The sequence below is a fragment of the Chiloscyllium plagiosum genome, unplaced genomic scaffold, assembly GCF_037043375.1.
Source record: "Chiloscyllium plagiosum isolate Xiang-an unplaced genomic scaffold, Cpla_swu_hap1 HiC_scaffold_16, whole genome shotgun sequence".
Classification (NCBI taxonomy): domain Eukaryota; kingdom Metazoa; phylum Chordata; class Chondrichthyes; order Orectolobiformes; family Hemiscylliidae; genus Chiloscyllium; species Chiloscyllium plagiosum.
This window is the reverse complement of record NW_028270154.1, coordinates 17,835,509-17,856,991: the sequence shown is the minus strand read 5'-3', so window position 1 is coordinate 17,856,991 and position 21,483 is coordinate 17,835,509. Positions and strand designations below refer to the sequence as shown.

Sequence of the window (21,483 nt, the reverse complement as noted above, 5' to 3'; positions counted from 1 at the left end):
ATCAGTTTTAGCTCCTGTGACAAGGAAGATGAGTAACTTCAACACTTACTTCTTCTCATTATCTACTAACTGCAGAAAATCTGTGGGGACATAGTTTTGGGGGCGGGGAGGGTGGGGTGGAGTTGGAGAGGCAGCATTCCGGAGTCAACAGAGGATTGGACCAGTGTGTGAGGCTTCTATGGTTGAGCCTAATGTGTGCAGTGCTAATCACTGGATTACACAAAGGCATTAAAAACATTGTAAAAGGTGTAGAAAAGCTACAGAAATGACATGAGCATTGCGAAGTCACATCTACTAGGAGAGAATGAACAAGCTGGATACTCTGAAAGAATAAGGGAGAATCCTTTATAATTATAAAAGATTCTTACAGAGGGCAGAAAGTGAGAGGGGGAATCGTCCGGGTGAGGGTTGATATGGGCAGCGAAAGAAAGGTCTCAGGAGGTCAGGGCGTGGGTAGTCTTGGCTGCCAGTGGACTCCTCACTGCCCAGGTCCAGGCCTCAATCATGCGGATATTACCACAGCCTTTATAGCGCATCTCCATCTTGTCTGCTCACATTGCCTCCAGTTAATCGCAACACGCCCAGGGTGTCTGATAGACACTAGCAATCTGTTTTAATGGAGCACTTCACCAAACTGCAAATGCTTATGTCAATAAAGTGGTAAATCCAACATTGTTGTTTTATGAATTGGACTGATTCCAGGCAATACGAGAGAAAAGAGGCTGCCAGATGGATTTGTACTAATTGACTGCCTTTGATGGCCTCAGGACAGTCCAAAATGCTACATGGGCAATGAACATCTTTTCATGATTAGTCACTGCTGTTTGTAGGAACACATCAATTTGCACCAGCAACGCACCCATTAATAAATTCAGAGGGTGCAGAAGAACCATGCACTTTTTGATTATGTTTTCATGGCTGGCTGATTTCATATTTACTGCTGATCTCTAGATTAATCCCTTGTGAAGGTGGTGGTGAGCTGCCTTCGTGATCTACTGCAAACCATTTGGTGTAAGCAGACCCACAATGCCATTAGGGAGGGAACTCCAGGGTTTTGACCTAGCGACAATGAAGGAACAACATATTTTCAAGACAGGATGGTGAGTGGCTTGAAGGGGAACTTGCAGGTTGTGGTGTTCCTAAATATCTGCTGCCCTTGTCCTTCTAGATGGTAGTGTTTACAAGTTTGGAAGATGCTGTATTCTGAGAGTGTGCTGGCCATGTCATGTGTGGAAGGGTACAAGGGAACATCCAGAAGTCATTGTCCACATGGGAACTGAGGACAGAAGAAGGGCATGTGATGAGATCCTGTATTCAGTTTCAGGAGCTGAGAAGGTAATGAAGGTACAAGACCTGAAATATAATAATTGGCAGGCTAGTTACAAGTGGCATGGTTGGACTGAAGGGTCTGTTTCCATGCTGTACATCTCTATGACTCTATGGCATGACCTACTGAATATAGGAATAGGTAGGGTAAAACATGTTTCTACAGAATTGAAGCAGGAGAGTAGACTTCAGATGCTTGAAGCATTGGAATTTGACTGGGACAGGAAGGACTTGTTCAAGTTAAACAAGTTGCATCTCAGCATCCCTGGGGTAATATTGTTGTAGGAGAAAGTGATCACTGCACATACTGGAGATCAAAGTCAAAAAGTGTGGTGCTGGAAAAGCATAGCCAGTCAGGCAACATCAGAGGAGCAGAAGAGTCGACATTTCGAGCATAACTAGCTCTTCATCAGGAATGCAGAATTCCTGATGAAATGTTTATGCTCAAAATGTCGACTCTCCTGCTCCTTGGATGCTGCCTGACTGGCTGCGCTTTTCCAGCACCACACTTTTTGACTTTAATATTTTTGTCGGAAGATTAACCTGTGACATGAGAGATTAACCAGGGATGCAGTTTAAGTTGGCCTGTCAGGGAAAAGCCATCAGGAATAAAAGTGCAGAGAGATTAGAAGAGATAAAAAGCTTGCATATCGATTTGGAAACAGGAGGGAATGCATTGTAGACAAACATGAAGTAGTCTAACACAGGTTTAGAGACCATGTACAAGTTTAAAGCGGGAATGACTTGGAGATGAGTGGCTGGTGAAGGCAGAATTTACTGAAGACTACATTGTAGAGCTAAAGTGGGATGATTGAATTGACAGTCAAAGAAAGTACCTAGTTTATTAGAATAAAGGAACATTAAAGGAGGGGTTATGCTGCTGGATATATACTACAGGCTACCAAACAGTGCAGAAGAGGCACAGGAGAACATTTGCAGGAAAATTGCAGTCTAATTGGACAGCTTTATCTAAAAAGCCAACATAACACATTGTCTCCTTCGGTTCTGTGCCATTCTTTGATTCCGTGTGGTTGCCTACACAGATGAATTGATTAGCACCATGTGACATATCTAGTCATGTACTTTCCTGTTCTGAATTATGCTGAATTTTAGAAGCATATCTGCATGATCATGATGAGAAAGCCCGGGTGACAAATGTGATAGAGTTAAAAAAAATTTATAAGAAATCTTTCATTTCTTCCTGCGGGACCTTACGATCACCACAATGGTTTCTTTTTTCCTGCCTTACCATCTCCACTGATTAAAGTAAACCTTCACTGGCATCAGTGACAAAGCATTTCCGTTCTCACAAATCTGCCACGTCACAATCTCCGATGTCAGTAAGGAAAATCTCAATACTCTCTTGCTGTGTGAAACCCGATCGCTTTGCAGCCAAAATGAGAATGGCCAGGTCTTCTGCCTGAAAGTTATGTTTCTGCTGATGACCACAAAAACTGCAGACTTAGGAAATAACTCAAAAAGGAAAGACGTGTTCTGACACAGGGTGAATGGACTCAAAACATTAACTGGTCTCTCTCTTTTTCTCTCTCCACAGATGCTGCCTAACCCGCTAAATTTCCTTTCTTGTTTTTGATTTCTCTGGAAATCTCCTTAATTTTTGCATGATTTTTTAATGTTAGAACATTGCACAGAACTAACATTTAAATGTAACTTGGTGGAAGGCTAACATGCTTCATGCCCAACCTAAATTAATTGGATTTAGGAATCATTGAGCAAACATGACATGGGCTGCACTAACAGTTTATTCTCATTATCCCATTGTCCTCAATGTTAAAACCAGGTCGGACTGGGTGAAAGATTTCTTTCTGAAGTATTGGTCATGCCATATGTACGAAAGTTGGACAGCAAAATAAAGGTGTTTTTATTTTCCAATCTTGCGCATGGTTTCAAATCTCTCACTATCACCGTAACCTCCTCCAGTCTAAATTCCCACTAAGACAGGAATGCAGAGAACAGGAGCAGTAGTCATTCATTGGTGCCATTCAATAGGATCACAGGTGGCTCTTCTAACCCAATGCCATTTGCCTGCACTATGCCAATATTCCTTGGTATTTTTAACTTTTGGAAATCTATCAGTCAATCTCTCTCTCAAATATACACAACGACTGAGCCAGACAGATTTACCACCCTTGATTTCTCCTTAACTCAGTCCTAAGTGGCTTCCTCTTATTCTGAAGCTGTCCTCTGGTTCTAAAACTGCAGCATCCACCCCACCCATGACAGTTCATCTCTCTGGGTGATGATTTTTCACTGTTACACAGACAAAACTGGTACCGGAGAACCTTGGAAGTTGAAAGTAGCATAAATGATAAAGCTACATAAAGATCATTCGTGACAGCAGCAAAAATATATCAGCAACAATTTTAAAAGGGGGCCAGTTTAATGAGCCCTCAAATCTGTATCCCGAAAGGTGCAATTCCAGGCCACTGCATTGAAATAGCCATCCCTGCTGATGACTCGGTTCATTTCAGGACATTGAAAGGTGCTACATAAATGCAAGTTGTTGTTGAAATAAGTATTGAAACAGGAGTGGAATCATATCCTTTCCAGGACTTTCTCCAAGGTCTCTTTCGAAAACTAGGATATCATTAACCTAAGCAAGAACAGCACATCATATAATATTATAAACTATGAGCTGAGGGTAGAAGGTTCATAATTACACTTCCTTCACTGGACAGAACATGCAAGTCTGGGAGATTCTGGAATACAGGATTTTACTTACTGGTCTAGTGCCTTGTAATAAATATCCAGGTCCTTGTTAGCCAGTTCCGTCGTTCTCATTACGATCATCATTTCTCGGAACTTTTCCTCAGCGTCTCTATACTGAGGTTCTCTCAGTTCCTTTCTGAAATGAAGTATTTCCTCCTCAAAACCTTTCTGCCGCCCTTGAGCCAGGTTGCGATTTTTCTTGAAGCCCTCCAGTCGTTCTTCCAGCTGTTTCCGCTCACTGCCAGTTTAAAAAACACTTGTTGTACAAAACGAATGAAAAAAAATAACACTTTTATGAATCTGAGTGGGCAGGAACATATCAAGTGCTGAATGGCTATCTACATCAGATTTTAGGAATAAATACATGAACGATTTTAATCGGAAGAAAGGAAAATGGAGCTATTTATTGGTTCATGAGGCTGCAGAGATGTACAGAGAGGTACGGAGATGGAGGCAGAGTGATAATATCACTGGACTAGCAATCCAGGGGTCCAGGCTAACGCTCTGTCAACACTAATTCAAATCTGACAATGGTGGAACTTGAACTCCATTACGAAAACATCTGAAAAATTGCAAACATAATATAAATATATATTCCTAAATATAAGACAAATACTTAAATATAAATATATAACCTAAGTAATGGAGACTATCAAATTATTGTCGTCAACTGCTGTAGAAACCCATCTGGATCACTAATATCACTTAGGGAAGGAAATCTGCCATCCTTACCTAGACTGGCCTACATGCGACTCCAGACCCAAAGTAATGTGGCCCGAATTGCCCTCTGGTAAGGTCCTAGTAAGCCACTCATTTCAAGGGCAATTAACGTTGGCAACAAATGCCAGAGATGTCTTCATCCCATCACAATTTAGAAAAAGCTTCTCTCTTAATTTGAATTGTTTCTGCCAGGGTTTGCTCACATGCAGCATGTGTATATTTGTCTGAATCCAACCTAATGGATGGAAACACCAGTCTAAGATTTCAGTATGCAGGTTAGGCCGAAATGTTAGTGCAGTTCTGAAGGAGTGCTACCCTGCTGGAGGAGTCTAATTTCCTGTGAGATGTTAACCTTTGACCCTGAGCAATCTCAGATGCAAGTACAAGGTAAAACGTGTAAAAAGCCAGGAAGCTCCTCTTACATCCAGGTCAATATTTCTGTGAGCTTGCTGTGCACAAATCTGCTGGCAAATTCTGCCAACGTAAAGCAATGACTGCACTCCAAAACTCAAATATTTGTTCTGTTTTTTGGAATGTTACAAGGATGGGAAACTGACGATATGACTGCAAGCTCCTTCTTCACGATTTCTGAGAGCTAATTATAATGTCACATACGGCTTCACTTTTTTATTAAAAATTGACAATTCCTCATGGACTCCCTAGAATCCAGGAAAAAATTTACAAAACAAAATACTGTTCTATTTGTTCTTGTCCCCATTAAGCAAGTCCAACTTGCTCATTTTTGGAAACAAAAAAAAACCTCAAAATTATCCCTAGGAATCCCAACATCATCTTCCATCTTGGAGGCACAATTGCCTCAACTTCTGGAAAAATTTTATATTTCCTGAAGAGTTTTTTTTTCCACTTATGATTGATTGGCTGCAGTGGAAGATTGAACGGGCACAGTCTTCATGATAAAGAGAATCCTGTCAGTGAAAGGAGAGGCTGACAAAATATCTCTTAAGCTTTTTTGCATTTTATTGTTGTTTTAAAACAGAGATTCAACTTTTGCTGCTTTCAGTTGTGTCTGCCAGGGTAAAAAAACTGTTGACCAAAAAAAAAAGTTAACACTAGGACCCAGATCTTCTCCAACAAACAGGAGTCACACTTTTGGAGACAATCCTCGGACAACCTTTGTGGAGGTAAGCTATATTCCTAATTGCTCTTCTGAAGGCATTGATGAATGGTCTGTTTGAACCTCTGCAGTTCTTGAGGTGTAGATACATCCTTGAGCTGTTAGGGGAGGGAGTTCCAGGATTTTGACCCAGTGACACTGAAGGAACGAGTGATACAGGAAGTCCACGGGTTGCAAACAGGTTCTGTTCTGGTGTTCAATTGTGAATCACAGGACAATATAAAGTAGCCATTAGTAAGCACAAGAAATGTTTGTATGCCAGGTCTTTAAAGTTATAATCGTATATGAGATTGCATTTGAAAGGATAAGCGGTCAGTGATCAAATGCTCGGAAATCAGGGAACCCCTGTACATTGCCAAATCAGAATGGTGTTGGGGTGTGCGAACTTGCAGATAATGGTATTCCCATGGATCTGCAACTCTCATTCTTCTAGGTGGTCAAAGTCATGGGCTTTGTTGGTGCTCTTGTAGACCAAGTTCCTGCAGTGCATTCTTGTAGATGGTACACAGTGCTGCCACTGTGTTTAAGATGGTGGATGGGATACCAATCAACCCAGTTACTTTATCCTGGATGGTGTTTTCTTGAGTGTTGTGGGAGCTGCACCCATCCAGTTTTAAAGCTCAATTGTTATTTATATGCTCTCCAAAAAAAAACACCAGCTCCCATCTACTCAGGGGCAGCCTACTCACATAAAGCTCCGACCATAATTTAAGGATGCTTTGAAGACCCCTGGCATTAAATATTGGCAACAACAATTCAACATTTGCGGAAACACAGGTTGTTCTGCTATAACTCATATTGTGTCAACGCAAATTCATGGTAATGCGATCGACGAATTGGGAAGGTTGTTTCTAAAGAACGAACTTTTAAAATGTATGTTTTAAAACGCGATTCCATTGCCAACACTTTAAACTCTATTTCTAAAGTGCAATTCTTCTATAACGTGGGATTACACTAAAATGCAAGCATCATGTTACAGCATCACTGACTGTACTGTGTATTTTAAGCTTTGTCGTACTTTCTGAGATGCATTACTTTCATCTCTCCCATCTCTTTTAAAAGCTCCTTCCTCTTGCTCTCCACGACATTCAATTCTTCCATCCTCTTCCGTAACGTCAAGTTATCCTGCAACCAGCGCTCCTCAAGCTATAAGAGGCAGCAATATAACACAACCATGATCATTTTGTGCAGCATTCATTCACCAGGTTGACATATAAAAACATACAAAAACTACAAACGTACGCTTGCAAAGTGAAGAGAAACTTATTTGAGGGGGTCACTCTTTTTTAAGAATTCTCTTCCCAGACAAGCAGTGGAGACTGGCTCAATAAATACAATCAAGGCTGAATATCGGTTTTTAACTGACAAGGATGTCAGAGATTAGGGTGGGAGAATTCGGAAAGGGGAAAAAAAGGCCACAATCCAAGTGGCAGGAAGACTCAAGGGGCCGAATGGCCTATTCAAACCAGTAACAATTTTTGGTTGAGAGGACAGAAGGTTTGATGACCCAGTTTGCTGATGACACGAAGTTGAAAAATAAGATACCCACAGCACATAAAAAGCTCGAAAAAAAAAGAGGTTAAATGAATGGGCAAAAGTGTGGCAATTGCAGCATAATGTGGAAAAAGTTAAGCAGGTACAGCCAAGTGACTAAGAAAGCTAATAGATTTTGATCATTTACTGCAAGGGCAACAGAATCCAGAAGTAGGAAAGTTATACTTCAGTTATACAGGGCACTGGTGAGAGCACATCTGGCAAACCGTGCATTGTATTTGTTACCTGATGTAAGGAAGGAAGCGTTCATAGAGGGCTTACCAGACTGATATCTGGAATGAATGGATTGTATTATGAGGAAATATTGGACAGGCTGAGTTTGTATTCATCTGAGTTTAGAACAACAGGAGGGACTTGGGTGAAACATGTAAGATCCTGAGGGGCTAGAGGGGGTAGACGGGAAGAGGATGTTTTGCCTTATGGGACGAAAGGTCACTGCTTAAAAATCAGGGGTCATTCATTTAAAACAGACTTGATGCTCATCTCAGTGGGCTGAGTTTTTGGACCTCTGCTTCTACCATCTTTTCAGGAGAGTCCTTGAATATTTATAAGATAGCTTTTTAGTAACCAAAAGTATTATGGGTCATCAGGGTCAGGTAGGGAAGGGGATTTGAGGTTCCAATCAGATCAGCCATGAATCTTTTTCTGGAGAAGGGTCAAGGGGCTAAACGCTCGATTCTTGTGCTCCTGTCACGTGCACCCCTGCGCCCCTGCGCCCCCCGGTCACATGCACCCCTGCCATGTGTACTCCTGTGCCCCCTCCGTCATAAGCACTCCTGCATCCACCGCCCCCCATTGTCACGTGCACCCCTGCGCCCCCCCCGTCACGTGCACCCCTGCGCCCCCCAGTCACGAGTACCCCTGCACCCCCCATCACGTGCACCCCGCGCCCCCTCCGTCACGTGCACCCCTGCGCCCCCTCCGTCACGTGCACCCCTGCGCCCCCTCCGTCATGTGCACCCCTGCGCCCCCTCCGTCATGTGCACCCCTGCGCCCCCTCCGTCATGTGCACCCCTGCGCCCCCTCCGTCATGTGCACCCCTGCGCCCCCTCCGTCATGTGCACCCCTGCACCCACTGCCCCCCATTGCCACATGCACTCCTGCATTCCCCAGTCATGTGCATTCCTGCACCTACCCCATCGTCGCGTGCACTTATGCCTGTCACGTGCACCTCTACACCCACCAACCCCGTCATGTGCATCCCTGCACCCATCAACTCTGTCACGTGCACTCCTTCCCCCTCTACCACCGTCACATGCACTCCTGCCCCCACCACCCTCAGTCACGTGCACTCCTGCTCTTATTTCTTATGATTTTGGCTACATCAGCATTTGCAGAGAGTGAAGGAGTTCACACACTTTGCTTTGTGTGAAGCACTATAGCTTTGCCAGCTAAATACAGCACTTCAGAATACAACCCAAAGCAGATGCAGCCAAACATCATTAACTTCCATGATGGAGTTAGCACCCCGACTCCCCAGCTGCTAAGCTGGATCAAACGCAGGCAGCGATACACAACTCGGCCTCTGTTTCAATCGGATTAGGTAATGCCACTTAGAATGATTATAGCATTACACAAGGTTGCAGTCACTGCTGGGCTGGGATCAAAGAATGCCTGCAGACTCACTCATTCAGCTTAGATTTCTGTTCGAAGCTTTGCATGACAGCCAGGCCAGAACTGAGCTCTGTTACACATTGGCTGTTACACTGAATCAGACAATCTAACCTGTCTGATTTATGAAGCTCGCATCGATCAGTATCTTCTGGAAAGGAGGTGCAAGTCAGTAAAGGTTTTGGGCACTTACTCCAAGAAAATGTTCATAAAATAGACATTGCAAAATTACATCAGCAGCGCACACTGAAATGAGGCCACAGATTCATTGCCTGATTGGGCAGTTGCCAAACGGAATATCATTCATCTCTTAGTCTGAAGCCTAGATGTGAATCTAGTGAAAAACTAAGTAAAACCAGAAATTCCTGGCAATAAGCAGAAGGTTACAGAAACAGCTGCACAGATAACCACAAACAATTCCGATGACAGTCATATGCCTGAAAATGTGGAAATTTAACAGGTTTTGACCAAGGGATTGGTGCGACAGGAACAAAAAGAAGGTCCATAATAGAGGTGGCAAAGATGGATGACAGGAGAAGTTGAAGAATAATAGAATCCCTACAGTGCAGAAAGTGGCCATTTGGCCCATTAAGTCTGCACAGACACCTTGAAGAGCCAGAGGCAACCCCCTACCATATCCCCATAGCAGAGGCAGTAATACAGAGACTCTAACAAACAGCTTTGCCAACCATCCAACTCAAGCTTTGGGTCCGCTATGAGGATGACACCTTTGTCATCACTAAATGAAACAAATTAGAGGAAACCTTTAAGACCATCAATAATACCTTTACTGGCATAAAATTCACTAAGAAGGAGGAAAACAACAACAAACTGCCATTCCGAGATGTCGCAGTAGAGTGAACAGCCAATGGGCAACTTCAAACCAGCGTCTGCAGGAAAACAACACATACGGACCAAATATTGAACTACAGAAGCAATCATCTCAACATCCACAAATGAAGCTGCATCAGAATATTATTTCAATGAACAGCACAGAGGAACTATACAGAGCAGAGGAAAATCACCTGAACAGTGTACTCAAAAAGAATGGGTATCCAATGAACACAGTCTGCCGATTTCTCAGCAACAAACCCAAACAAGCAGACAAAACGCGTCCAGAAACCCTAGCCACTCTCCTCTACATCAAAGACATCTCGGAAATGACTGCCAGACTACTTAGACCCTTTGGTATCATGGTAGCCCACAAACCCACGAACACACTAAAACAGCAGCTAATGAACTTGAAAGACCCTATACAGACAACAAGCAAAACTAATGTCATTTACAAAATACCGTGCAAGAACTGTAACAAACACTACATTGGACGAACACGCAGAAAACTAGCCACCAGCATACATGAACATCAACTAGCCACAAAACGACATGAGCCTCTCTCACTAGTATCCTTACATATAGATAAGGAAGGACACCACTTCGACTGAGACAACACATCCATCCTAGGAACAGGAAATGACATCACCACAGGAAATAACATCGCCAACCAAAAGGAACCCAAACATATAAATTGAACGCAGGAATAATCAGCAGTGCTTTGCCCGGAGGCTCACTGAAGATGTTACCTCGCAGGGTGACAAAATGTCTAGAAATGAACCTTCCAGCTCAGCGAGCAAATCTACATCCAGAACCTCAACCTGAGCCACAAATCTTCTCAAAACTTGTATCCCCATAACCCTACATTTACCACAGCTAGCCCAAACATTCCTGAGCACTATGGGTAATTTATCATGGTTAACCCACCTAATCTGCATATCCTTGGATGTGGGAAGAAACCGGAGCACCTGGATGAAACCCACACAGACACGGGGAGAACGTACAAACTCCACACAGATAGTCGCCCGAGGCTGGAATCGAACCTGGGTCCCTGGCATTGTGAGCAGCAGTGCTAACCACTGAGCAACCGTGCCACTCGGATATAATTGTAGAATCCCTACAGTGTGGAAAAAGGTCATTTGGCCTAGTCAGTCTGACTTAGTCCTCCGGGATCAAAAAAATGGAGATGAGGCAAGGATGCTCCTAGATCAGAAGGTGCTGTTGACTGCAAGCAGAAAGGCAAGAGAGAAGAAAAATCAAAAATGCAAAGAAAACAAAACAGGCTTTGTCTGAATGTGTCGAACTCAAATTGGAATCTGCAGGGCTGCTACGAAAGATATCCCTCAAATGTATCTGGGGCTTCCGTGGATAGGCTCATGAGGACAGAGACGTCAGCCTGAGAGCAAGGCGGAGAATTAAGATGGCAGGCTGTGAAATTCTGGATCCTGTTTGCCGACTAAGTGGAGGTGCCTTGAAAAGTGGTCACAAAAACTGCAGGTGATTTCCCCAGTGCGGTGTGCTAGATTGTGAGCACTTGTCTAGATTAAGATAAGGGTATGGGAGAAAGTAAAGGACTGCAGATGCTGGAGATCAGAGTCGGAGAATGTGGTGATGGAAAAGCACAGCTGGTCAGTCAGCATCCAAGGAGCAGGAGAATCGACGTTTCTCGCATAAGCTCTTCATCAGGAACGAGAGCTTATGCTCAAAATGTCAATGCTCCTCCTCCTCGGATGCTGCCTGATCAGCTGTGCTTTTCCATCACCATATTCTCGACTGAGATAAGGGTACGTTAATCGTTGCTTCTCCTGTCAAATGGAATCTTGGCCACTTTTCTCAGAGGCAAGCTTCCCAATCACATCACTCCCTCATGGATTTGATTGGGAGAAAGTTAGGACTGCAGATGCTGGAGAACATCCATGGGACACCTGCACCTACCAACCCCACCACCCCATGTCTGAACTTCAACTCCCCATCCCACTCTGTCAAGGACATGCATGTTCTGGGCCTCCTCCACCGTCAAACTGTTACCACCAGACGCCTGGAGGAAGAACGTCTCATATTCTGCTTTGGGACCTTAGGACCACACGGGAAAAATGTGGAATTTAACAGCTTCCTCATTTCCCCCCCCCCCCACCACATTATCCCAGTTCAAAGTCTCCAACTCAGCACCGTCCTCCTGACCTGTCCATCACCCTCTGCCCCATCACCTTCTCCCTCACCTTTATCCATCTATTTGCTTTCTCAGCTACCTTCCCCCCCCCCCAACCCTACCCCTTCCCATTTATCTCTCAGCTCCCGGCCCACAAACTTTATTCCTGATGAAGGGCTTATGCCTGAAACATCCATTCTTTTGCTCCTTGGATGCTGCCTGACCTGCTGTGCTTTTCCAGCAACGCACTCTTGACCATTGTGGAGTAGAGTTCACAATCCTAAAGCATTCTCTAATTCAGATTCGTTAATGGCTATGTTCAAACTGACAAATATGGACAGTCAGTGTGAGAAATGGAGGCATCCCAGCAGTGCAGCCAGTTGGTAAAGAAGACACTTTGAGCTTGATTTTAGTTGTCTGTTGGTTAGTGCAGCAGTTGTACCCTGACTTGAAGCAGGAAGTGCAGGTAGTTACTGGATAATGAAGCAAAACAGAAATACATTCTTATTTTTGGGTCGCACAAAATTGCTGCTCTCTCAAATAAGTATGAAATCTTGACCTGTCTTACTTTTCAAATAAACAAATTCCTGTCAGCTATAACGTTTTGAATTTCCAATTGAATTATTTTGGAAACTGATAATAAGCTACTTGCAGGAACGTATAACCCCTTTCTCTCCCCTTCAATCCCAGGCCCACTCAATTGGTTTTAAACACAGAAAAAATCTTTTATCTTGCATCTTGAAGGATTTGCTTTGTTGATAAAACCTCAGTGTTCTGCCATAGTGAGTTAAATAAAAGTGTCATAAAGAAACACTTATCAGCGAGATCTATCTAGCCACACAGATAAAGTACAATGAATCTTCAAAAGTCCCATCAATTTGCTTACTGAAAGTGAAGCTTGAAAGGATGAATGTAATTTCCACATTTTGCAACAGTAAAATGTTTTCTAAACTATAATAGCAGTCTCTTGTTAAAGCCTAAGGCCAGCCTAAAATCACATCATTACCTCTTATATTGAGAATTTCAGCAGAAGTTTGAAAATTGATTTTTTTTAATCTTTATTCTTTTACGGGATACAAGCATCACACCATTTATTGCCTATCCCTAATTCCCCTAAACCGAGTGCTTATTGGCCATTTCAGGGGCAGTTATGAGTTAACAATGCTGCTGAGGATCTGGCGTCACATCCAGACCAGCATGGGGAAGGATGGCAGATTTCCATCCCTTAAAAAAAATACTAGGGAGCTCGATCTAAGAAAAATTACAACAGGTGGATATTTGTCATGATCACCAGCTTTATATTCCATTCTATTTACTGAATGTAATTATTGCCAGCTGTTGGATGTGAACCTGTGGCCTGAGAGCATTATGTTCTAGTCTCTGTCAGTTAGCTGGACCGCTGGTTTGTGAAGGGGAGTGATACCAATAGCATAGGTTCAATTCCTGCATCAACTGAGGTCACCATGAAGGTTCCCACCTTCACAACCTCTCCTTTGACTGAAACATGGTGACCCTCAGGTTAAACCACCACCAGTCAATACTCTCCAATGAGACAGCGGCCCAATGGTCCAGTAGGACTATAGCAACTTTACCAGTCCAGTCAGTGTCAACCCCTTCCCCTTTTTTAATACCTAAAAGATCATAACTTGAAATTCAGCTTTAAAAGATAAGGCAGTAGCAGTGGTCTTTCATACCAGATACCAACCAAATATTGACAGAAACCAATAGGAGATTGCAGCATCTCCAACATATTCCAGAGTCCAAAAGGGCACTTCTGGATTGGTCATTTGTTGCTATTCATGCTCCATTTATACCTCAGATATCTCTCACACACTCCAGCTCATCTCTCACATTCTACCTTCTGCACTCAAGGTGATCTGAATCTCTCCTACCTGTGTGGCAAGTCAATTTCCCCATTATCCCTGTACTCCCTGACCAACATCAGCTCCTGTAAAGTAAAGCAACCTCTTTCTGCCCAACAACCCCCTGAGATAGCTGCACTCATCTCCTTCTGCCCTCTTGATTACCCCTAACCTTAATCATTCCATAATTATGTAACAGCCTAGGACCCAAACTCAGGAATTCCTTTTTTATATCAATCAGCCTCTCTACTCCACTTTTGCTCTTTATGACATGTCTCAAAATCTAGCTCTTTAACCAAGATTTTGGTTAGCTGACTTATTATCTCCTTATGTGATTGGGTGTTGTTGTACTTTGTCAGGTAATACCCCTTTGAACACTTTGGGACAGTTAATTACATTAAAACTGCTCTGCGTTTTTGTATGGTTGTAATATATCTCTCACTCTGCCTCTCTTCAGGTTATTGCTAGGTGCTAGATGCACTATTGGTGATCTGTTTGTCAATTTAATTTGAGATGGGATAGCCACAACCTGAGAAATGTAAATCCATTTTTAAAGCAGTGTGTTCTTATTGTAATGTAATAAGAGGAATGAGAACAGAACAAAGAAGCTGCTTTATAGTGAGCTAGCAGTACCATCACTAAATAACTTACCAATGCTTTAAGCTTTGAACTTCTGGAAGTTGGATGGTGGTATCTTTGTCATCCAGTAAATGAAAGAAAATGGTAACGTGTGAACATAGATAGACCATTGAATTCCTGATAATGGGCTTATGCCCGAAATGTGGATTCTCCTGCTCCTCGGATGCTGCCTGACCTGCTGTGCTTTTCCAGCACCACACTCTTGACTTTTATCTCCAGCATCTGCAATCCTCACTTTCTCCTGGACCATTCAATAGACTATCTCATCACTATGGCCAAAACGTCAGTAGATAAGGTGAATAGCCAAAGTCTTTTCCCTTCGGTAGGGGAGTTTCAGACTAGAGGGTATTATTTTAAGGTGACAGGGGAAAGGTTTAAAAGGGACCTGAAGGGTGACGTTTTCACACAGGATGGTTCGTTTATGGAATTAACTGCCTGAGGAAGTGATAGGTGCAGGTACAGTGACCACATTTAGAAGACATTGAACAGATACGTGAATAGGAAATTTTTAGAAGGATATGGGCCAAACACAGGTAACTGAGATTAGTTTAGTTTGAGAAACCTGGTCGGTATGGAAGAGATGGACCGAAGAGCGTGTTTCTGTACTATATACCTCTATGATTCTATGACACAGAAGACTGTATCATTGACAGTGTTCAAAAGAGTGATTTTTAGATATTAAAGGCATCAAGGGATATGGAGAGGGAGCTTTGAGATGGAGGAGCAGCCATGATCATATTAATGGTATTACAATCTCAGAGGGTCATCTGGTCTACTCCTGCTCCACTTTCTATGTTAACTCTGTTTCTCTCTTTACTGATGCTGCCAGACCTATTGAGTTGCACCAAAACTGCTTCTGTTTTTTGTAAGATCTCCAGCATTCACAATAATTGTGTCTTTGGACATGAGTTCAAGTTACACAGGTCACATTGTTTCAGAAGCAGTTTGCAAATATGAATTGCTTCCCTTACTTTCTGTGTATCGATGTCCTTCCGTGTCGCCTCCATATCTTTATGGATCTTGTCTCGTTGCTTTTCAGCTTCACTGAGCTGAGTAATGGTATCTTGAAGCTCGGACTCTTTTTGCTTGGAAAGTAACAGAAATGCACAGATTTAAACAAATCAAGAACACTTCAGGCAACAACTGCTCACCTGTAAGCCACTGAGTTTACCTCTTTGTGTTCATCTCTTCTGTCCTTGATGTACTTCTCAATTTCTCTTGCATAAGCATCAATATTTTTGATTTTTTCTTTTATTTCATTTATCTAGACAAAAGACAGTTACAATTTAAGAGTATGCTGTCAAATGTATAGGCACTGCTTCTTCTATCAAAAGGGATGCTTGTATTTTCTTCAAAAAAAGACACAATCAGCTGATGAAAGGCATAATTAAAATTTGTCAACGTTTGTTCCTTTAGTACCAGTGCATTAAAAAAAAACCCTAGTGAGGATCTTGCAACTGTGACAAGTAGAATTGGTACATTTAAATGGGAACTTGTCAAACTCAATGGAAAAAGGAGTAGAAGCTTATCATGTTTGAGATTGGAATAGTGAGAGGAGGTGCATGAGATGCCTTGACCAGTCAGGCCAAATGGCCTGTATCTGTGCCAAACCTTCTCCACAAATAGCCACCAAACAGATGTATGCATATTTCATACCATTTCTGGAACTGCAATTCAAAACCTTCTGTTTGGAATTCAAGCATGTTATGCCTGACCTTATCTTGCATCTCCTTGTAGCTCTTATTTTTCCTTTCTATCAGATCTTGCTTTTCTTGCTGTAGTTTATCCAGAGCTGCAGCTAGTGGAGGTAACTGTTCCTTAGATTCCTGCAAGAGAGCAAACTCATATTTAATGAACATCTCCTTAGTTTCATACTTGACTGGATAAAAATCGTACACTGTTTACTTATTCCAATTTTAATTTGGATTCATGCATTTCCCGAGGGTCTCTGCTGTAACTAAGTTGATTAAATGGTTTCTCAGTTGAGGTTATGCTCAATACCTCGCCCCAATGTGACCTCCCGATAGCCACAGAGGTAAGATGCTATGTTATAAGCACCAGTAGTTCTCATGTCCCTGACTGGTCAGATTTTTTTTTAAATTGTGGGATGAGGGCGTCATTGGCTAGGCAACATTTATTGCCCATCGTTAATCGCCCAAAGAGCAGCTTAAAAGTCAACCACATTGCTGTGGGTCTGGAGTCACATGTAAGGATGGCAGTTTCCTTCCCGGAAAGGCATTACTGAACCAGATGGGGTTTTCCAACGATAGATTCATGGTCATCATTAGACCCTTAAATCCAGATTTATATTGAATTCAAATTTCACTATCTGCCGTGGCAGGATTCAATCCTGGGTCCCCAGAACATTATCCAAGTCTCTGGATTAACAATCCAGTGACAATACCACTAGACCATCACCTCTCCCAAAAAAAAACTTCATGCAAGGTGACAGACCATTTCGGGTTGGGGGCCCCTGGCAGAACAGGACAGAGGGTTATCAAAAGCCAAGTGCAACTCCGCCCCCATTTACTTTTCATTGGGAGTTGACAACAAAATCAGGAGGAGTGTCCAATGATGGGGTGGAATAAAGAAACATGTATGGAACTCTCCCAACCTAGCCAGAGCAGATACATTTACTTATGTGATGTTTGAACTGCAGATATCTACAGGGAACCTCTCAGTGTTGCTTCCAAGAGGTCTGGTTCTACAAATGATTTCCATCGTATTTTTAAACGCATGTGTAAAAAATGCTACTTAACCTCAGCTTTTAATTTTCACGGATGGATTCCATGAAAGCCCACCTCAAGTGTTAAGAACTGAGACAAGTTGGACAATGTACAGTAGCATCTGAGCATGCAACAAGTGGGTGCATTGTAATGGAGACTGCAGGATAACTAATTGAACGGTGTAGAGCTAAATTGTTTGCTCATGAAAGATATGAACCAAGTGAAAAACTACGTACTTTTATTTCTCGGTGTAGGGACTGAACCTCTGTGGAAAATTCAGCACTCTGCTCTTCCAGCTGCTGACGTCGCTGCATGTTGCTGGCGATTTGGAGTTTTTCTGCCCGGACCTCATTGACAATACTCTTCAGAAGCTGGATCTGCTCTTGGTGATCTTGAATCATTTTCCGCTTCAGTTCTATTTTATTACACACTACAATGGAAACAGCAATATCACAGTACACACATGTCAAAGGTCATGGCTCCAACAAGAGCTGCAGATTTTCATCAGGCCTTTACATGAATATTCAAATAACAGTTTCACTTTGAGATTGATCTGTGTTCCATCTGACAGGCTCATCTATCAGGAAGTCCTCAGAGCAGACACCTGCCTTGCGGAATTATCAGTTAAGCAATTCTAGTGTGAAATCAACGACTTTGGGCGGCACGGTGGCTCAGTGGTTAGCACTGCTGCCTCAGAGCGCCAGGGACCCAGGTTCGATTCCTGCCGTGGGAGACTGTGTCAAGTTTGCGCATTCTCCCAGCGTCTGAATATCGTACAGGTGCTCCGGTTTCCTCCCACAATCCAAAGATGTGCTGATCAGGTGAATTGGCCATGCAAAAATTGCCCATAGTGTTAGTCAGAGGGAGGTGGGTCTAGGTGGGTTACTATTCAGAGGGTCGATGTGGACTTTTTGGGCTGAATGGCCACACTGAAGTTAATCTAAACTTATACTTATAAAAGTGCATTGCATGGAATAGAACATCCCAAGGTACAACATGAATATTATTAAACAAAATCCAACTGAGCAGTGAGAGATGGTTTTAAGACTGGCAAAGAGACAAATCCCAAGGAGTAACTTAACCAGAGAATAGTACCTCAGTGGAGATGTTTAAGGAGCAGATTCCAGAAATGAAGTGCTGAGGTAGCTGAAGGAACAGCCACCAATGGCGGAGTAAAGCAAGTGGACTGGAATGGTGTAGAGTAGGCCAGAACTGAAGGGACGCTGAGAATCTGGAAGGTTGCTGAACTGGGGGTGATTACACAGCTAGGGAGGGGTAAGGTCATGGAGTCTGAAGCCGTGGAAAAGAATTTTAATATTGAAGTATTGCCCGATCAGCAGTACAAGCACGCCATACTGACGTGAAAACAAGACGCAGGAAAAGTTCAGCTGGCGTAATAAATTTCTTAGGCATTGCAAATATAGAAGAGGTAAAATCTGTTGGTTAGTTTAGGGTGTCAAAGGCGTTGGGTAAGAGAATGGCATCTAGGAAACATCCCTCTGGCAATTAAACCACAGTGAGCAACTCCCCAAAACCCCATCTATCTTTTACACACTGCAATGCTAGCTTCAATGAGAATGTTAACCCAGTTTGCTTCTAAACATTATGGATTTATCTTAAATATCACAATCAAATGTTAGTGAAGTTTAAAAGTACCAGCTCTCTAAGTCTAAATTGTATCTATACTATTTAGGGTCTCTATAATGACATACTAACAATCCTCCTCCAAATCTTATTCAAGAAATCTATATTTCCCTCAGTATGGGAGGGCTTTTATGGAGACCTCTGATGCCCTCAATGACTCTACCTGTAAGGCCCACGTTAAGGTACTTTACGTGGCCACCAAATGTCCTTTTCCTGGATTGATGTCAAAGTTAGAAATCTACCCTTCCCAAATTCATTGCCGTAAACAGTCACAGAAGGCCCTCGACCAAGGAGTGATCCAGGCCTGAGGTAGGTGTTGGCAGGAGGGGTTTCGTGCGGAGACAGGGGTCATCACCAAGGTGTTGGGGGCAGGCAGGGAGAAGTCATTCTCGGTGGGCCGATCTCCTTTTGATGCCAGGTCTCTCGAAGAGGCATGGAGTGCTTTTGAATACCAGCAGCAGTTGGGTGAAAGCCTTACGTGGTCGTGAACTGGCCATTTACAAGCCTTAATTGGCAACTGAGCCTCTGGTGGAGGCAGGGAGCGATTGGGATGCTCGCACACCCCACTTCCATCTGAGTGAATAGTCCCCGTGCATCCAAGCTCGCCATGAGAGGCGCTATAAAATCCCTCTTTGTTCTAGATGGGGCCTAACCACTGCTTTCGTACACATAGGGTAACATGATGTCTTTGTTTTATTTTGGATCTTCTACACAATAAGGTTAATGCTCGCTTTCTTTCACAAAAGCTTCTTGACAATGGTTATAAATCTTTAGTCATTACGGTACTGGAACACCTCAGCCCATTTCCTTCTCAACAGACCTTAGCTCTGAACTTTGCTTGGTTTATACATGGTGGAGATTATCCATCAGCACAACCCAAGTAGCATGTTTATCTCTTCTCAATGGCCACTGCCAAATACACGACTGTTTCCTCATTGCGCCGAAATCTAAATCTCATCTATTTTTCTTGTTCAAAGTACTACCACCCACACAAACCTTTGTATCATCTGCAGGCTTGCAGACTGGGCTCTCAACACATTAATACAGATCAGTAATATAGATTGTGCATTATAGACTTGAACTGCTTTTTTTTTAAACAATCAGTATCTGGCCCCCACACTGATAAGCTGCCAATAAATTCTGCCCACCAGAATGCAATCAATTCTTAATCTAATTCAAACGCAACCTGCAAATCATGCAGGACCCATGCTTCTGGAGCAGAATGTCCTGAATTCAAGCCATAATTGGTGCCAACTCACATCAAGAATTCAGACAGTTAAGCAGCAGATGAAAAAGCAGGACTGCGAGAGGTTGTAATTACTCCCTGTGCCATATGCTAGCAAGTGCAGAAATAAGAGAATCGGGCAAGATGGATGCATGGCTCAAACACTGGTGCAGGAAGGAGAGTTTTAGATTCCTGGATCACTTAGACTATTTCTTGGGACCTGTAGATATGGCAGTGTGCACTTGATCAAGAAGGAGACCAACATCCTTGTGGGTAGTTTCACTAGGGCTGTTGGAAGGAATTCAAACTAGTTCAGCAGTGAGATGGTTCACAGAGCATTAGTACAACAGGGGCACAGCACACCTTATTAAAGGAAATGAGACAGAGAGAATTCGGCTATGTTTGAGATTCAAGGATGTAAGGTGAGGCTAGAAGGTTTCTTATGCTCAGAGTGTTATAGTTAAAACAGATGAGTTAAGGGCATGGATTGACACGTAGAAGTGTGATATTGTTGGCATTACAGAGATGTGGTTAAGGGCTTGGCAACTCAACATTCTGGGGAATATGATCGTCAGGTGAGATGGGGAGGGTGTAAAAGAGGAGGTGGTATTGCATTTTTAAGGAAGGAGCCAGATCCAGCAACATGGAGAGTAACTATCTTTGATGGAATGTCAAATGAGGCTTAATGCATAGAAATAAAAAAGGAGCAGTAACAGTGCTGGGCGCGCATTATGGGCCTCCCAGTCATTCAGCGAGTAAGGCAGGAGCAAATATATAGACAATTCACTTAGCTATGTAATATATTAGGAAGTTTAAAGTTTCCCAATATTCATTGGGATAGACATAGGTTCAATGGTTCAGAGGTTGCAGATCCCTTGAAATGCATTCAGGAAAACATTTTTTGAAAACATGTAGAAGGTCCTATATGGGTCAGTGCAGTGCTGGCCCTAATTTTGGGGAAGGAAGCTGAACAGTAAGTTGAAGTCACAGCGGGGGGTGCATTTTAGTGGAAGCGACCACAAAACAGTACGATTTAAGTTAGTGATAGCAAAAGAGAAAGGTGGTCTGTAAAAAGGGTGTTTTTTTGGATTTGGGCAAGGCAGATTTCATTAAAATAAGGTAGAATGTAGCCAAGGTGGTCTGGGAACAGCTGGTTGTGGTAATGTCTATAGCAGAACAGTGGGAGCCATTCAAAAGGGAATTGGGGAGGACAAAAACCAAACATATTCCCTTTAGGGTGAAATGTAGGAGCTCCTCCATCTACCTATCACACTCCCAGCTACCCTGCCCCAGTCCCAGTCCCATACCCCGTCCCATTTGTCTCACCACCC

At 42.9% G+C, this 21,483-nt stretch overlaps 1 protein-coding gene across 4 annotated transcripts in view; it reads right to left on the bottom strand.

Annotated features, from left to right (window-relative positions):
- rad50 (RAD50 homolog, double strand break repair protein) overlaps positions 1–21,483 on the bottom strand; it is a 152,783-nt gene that overhangs the window by 30,407 nt on the left and 100,893 nt on the right. For all 4 annotated transcript variants that reach the window (XM_087995185.1, XM_087995186.1, XM_087995187.1 and 1 more), the window contains 6 exons: positions 17,520–17,713; positions 16,273–16,383; positions 15,729–15,821; positions 15,529–15,642; positions 6,930–7,057; positions 4,070–4,294 (listed from right to left, as the gene is read on the bottom strand). In XM_087995185.1, the coding sequence (XP_087851311.1) occupies positions 4,070–4,294; positions 6,930–7,057; positions 15,529–15,642; positions 15,729–15,821; positions 16,273–16,383; positions 17,520–17,713 (865 nt within the window). The remainder of the gene's footprint in view (positions 1–4,069; positions 4,295–6,929; positions 7,058–15,528; positions 15,643–15,728; positions 15,822–16,272; positions 16,384–17,519; positions 17,714–21,483) is intronic.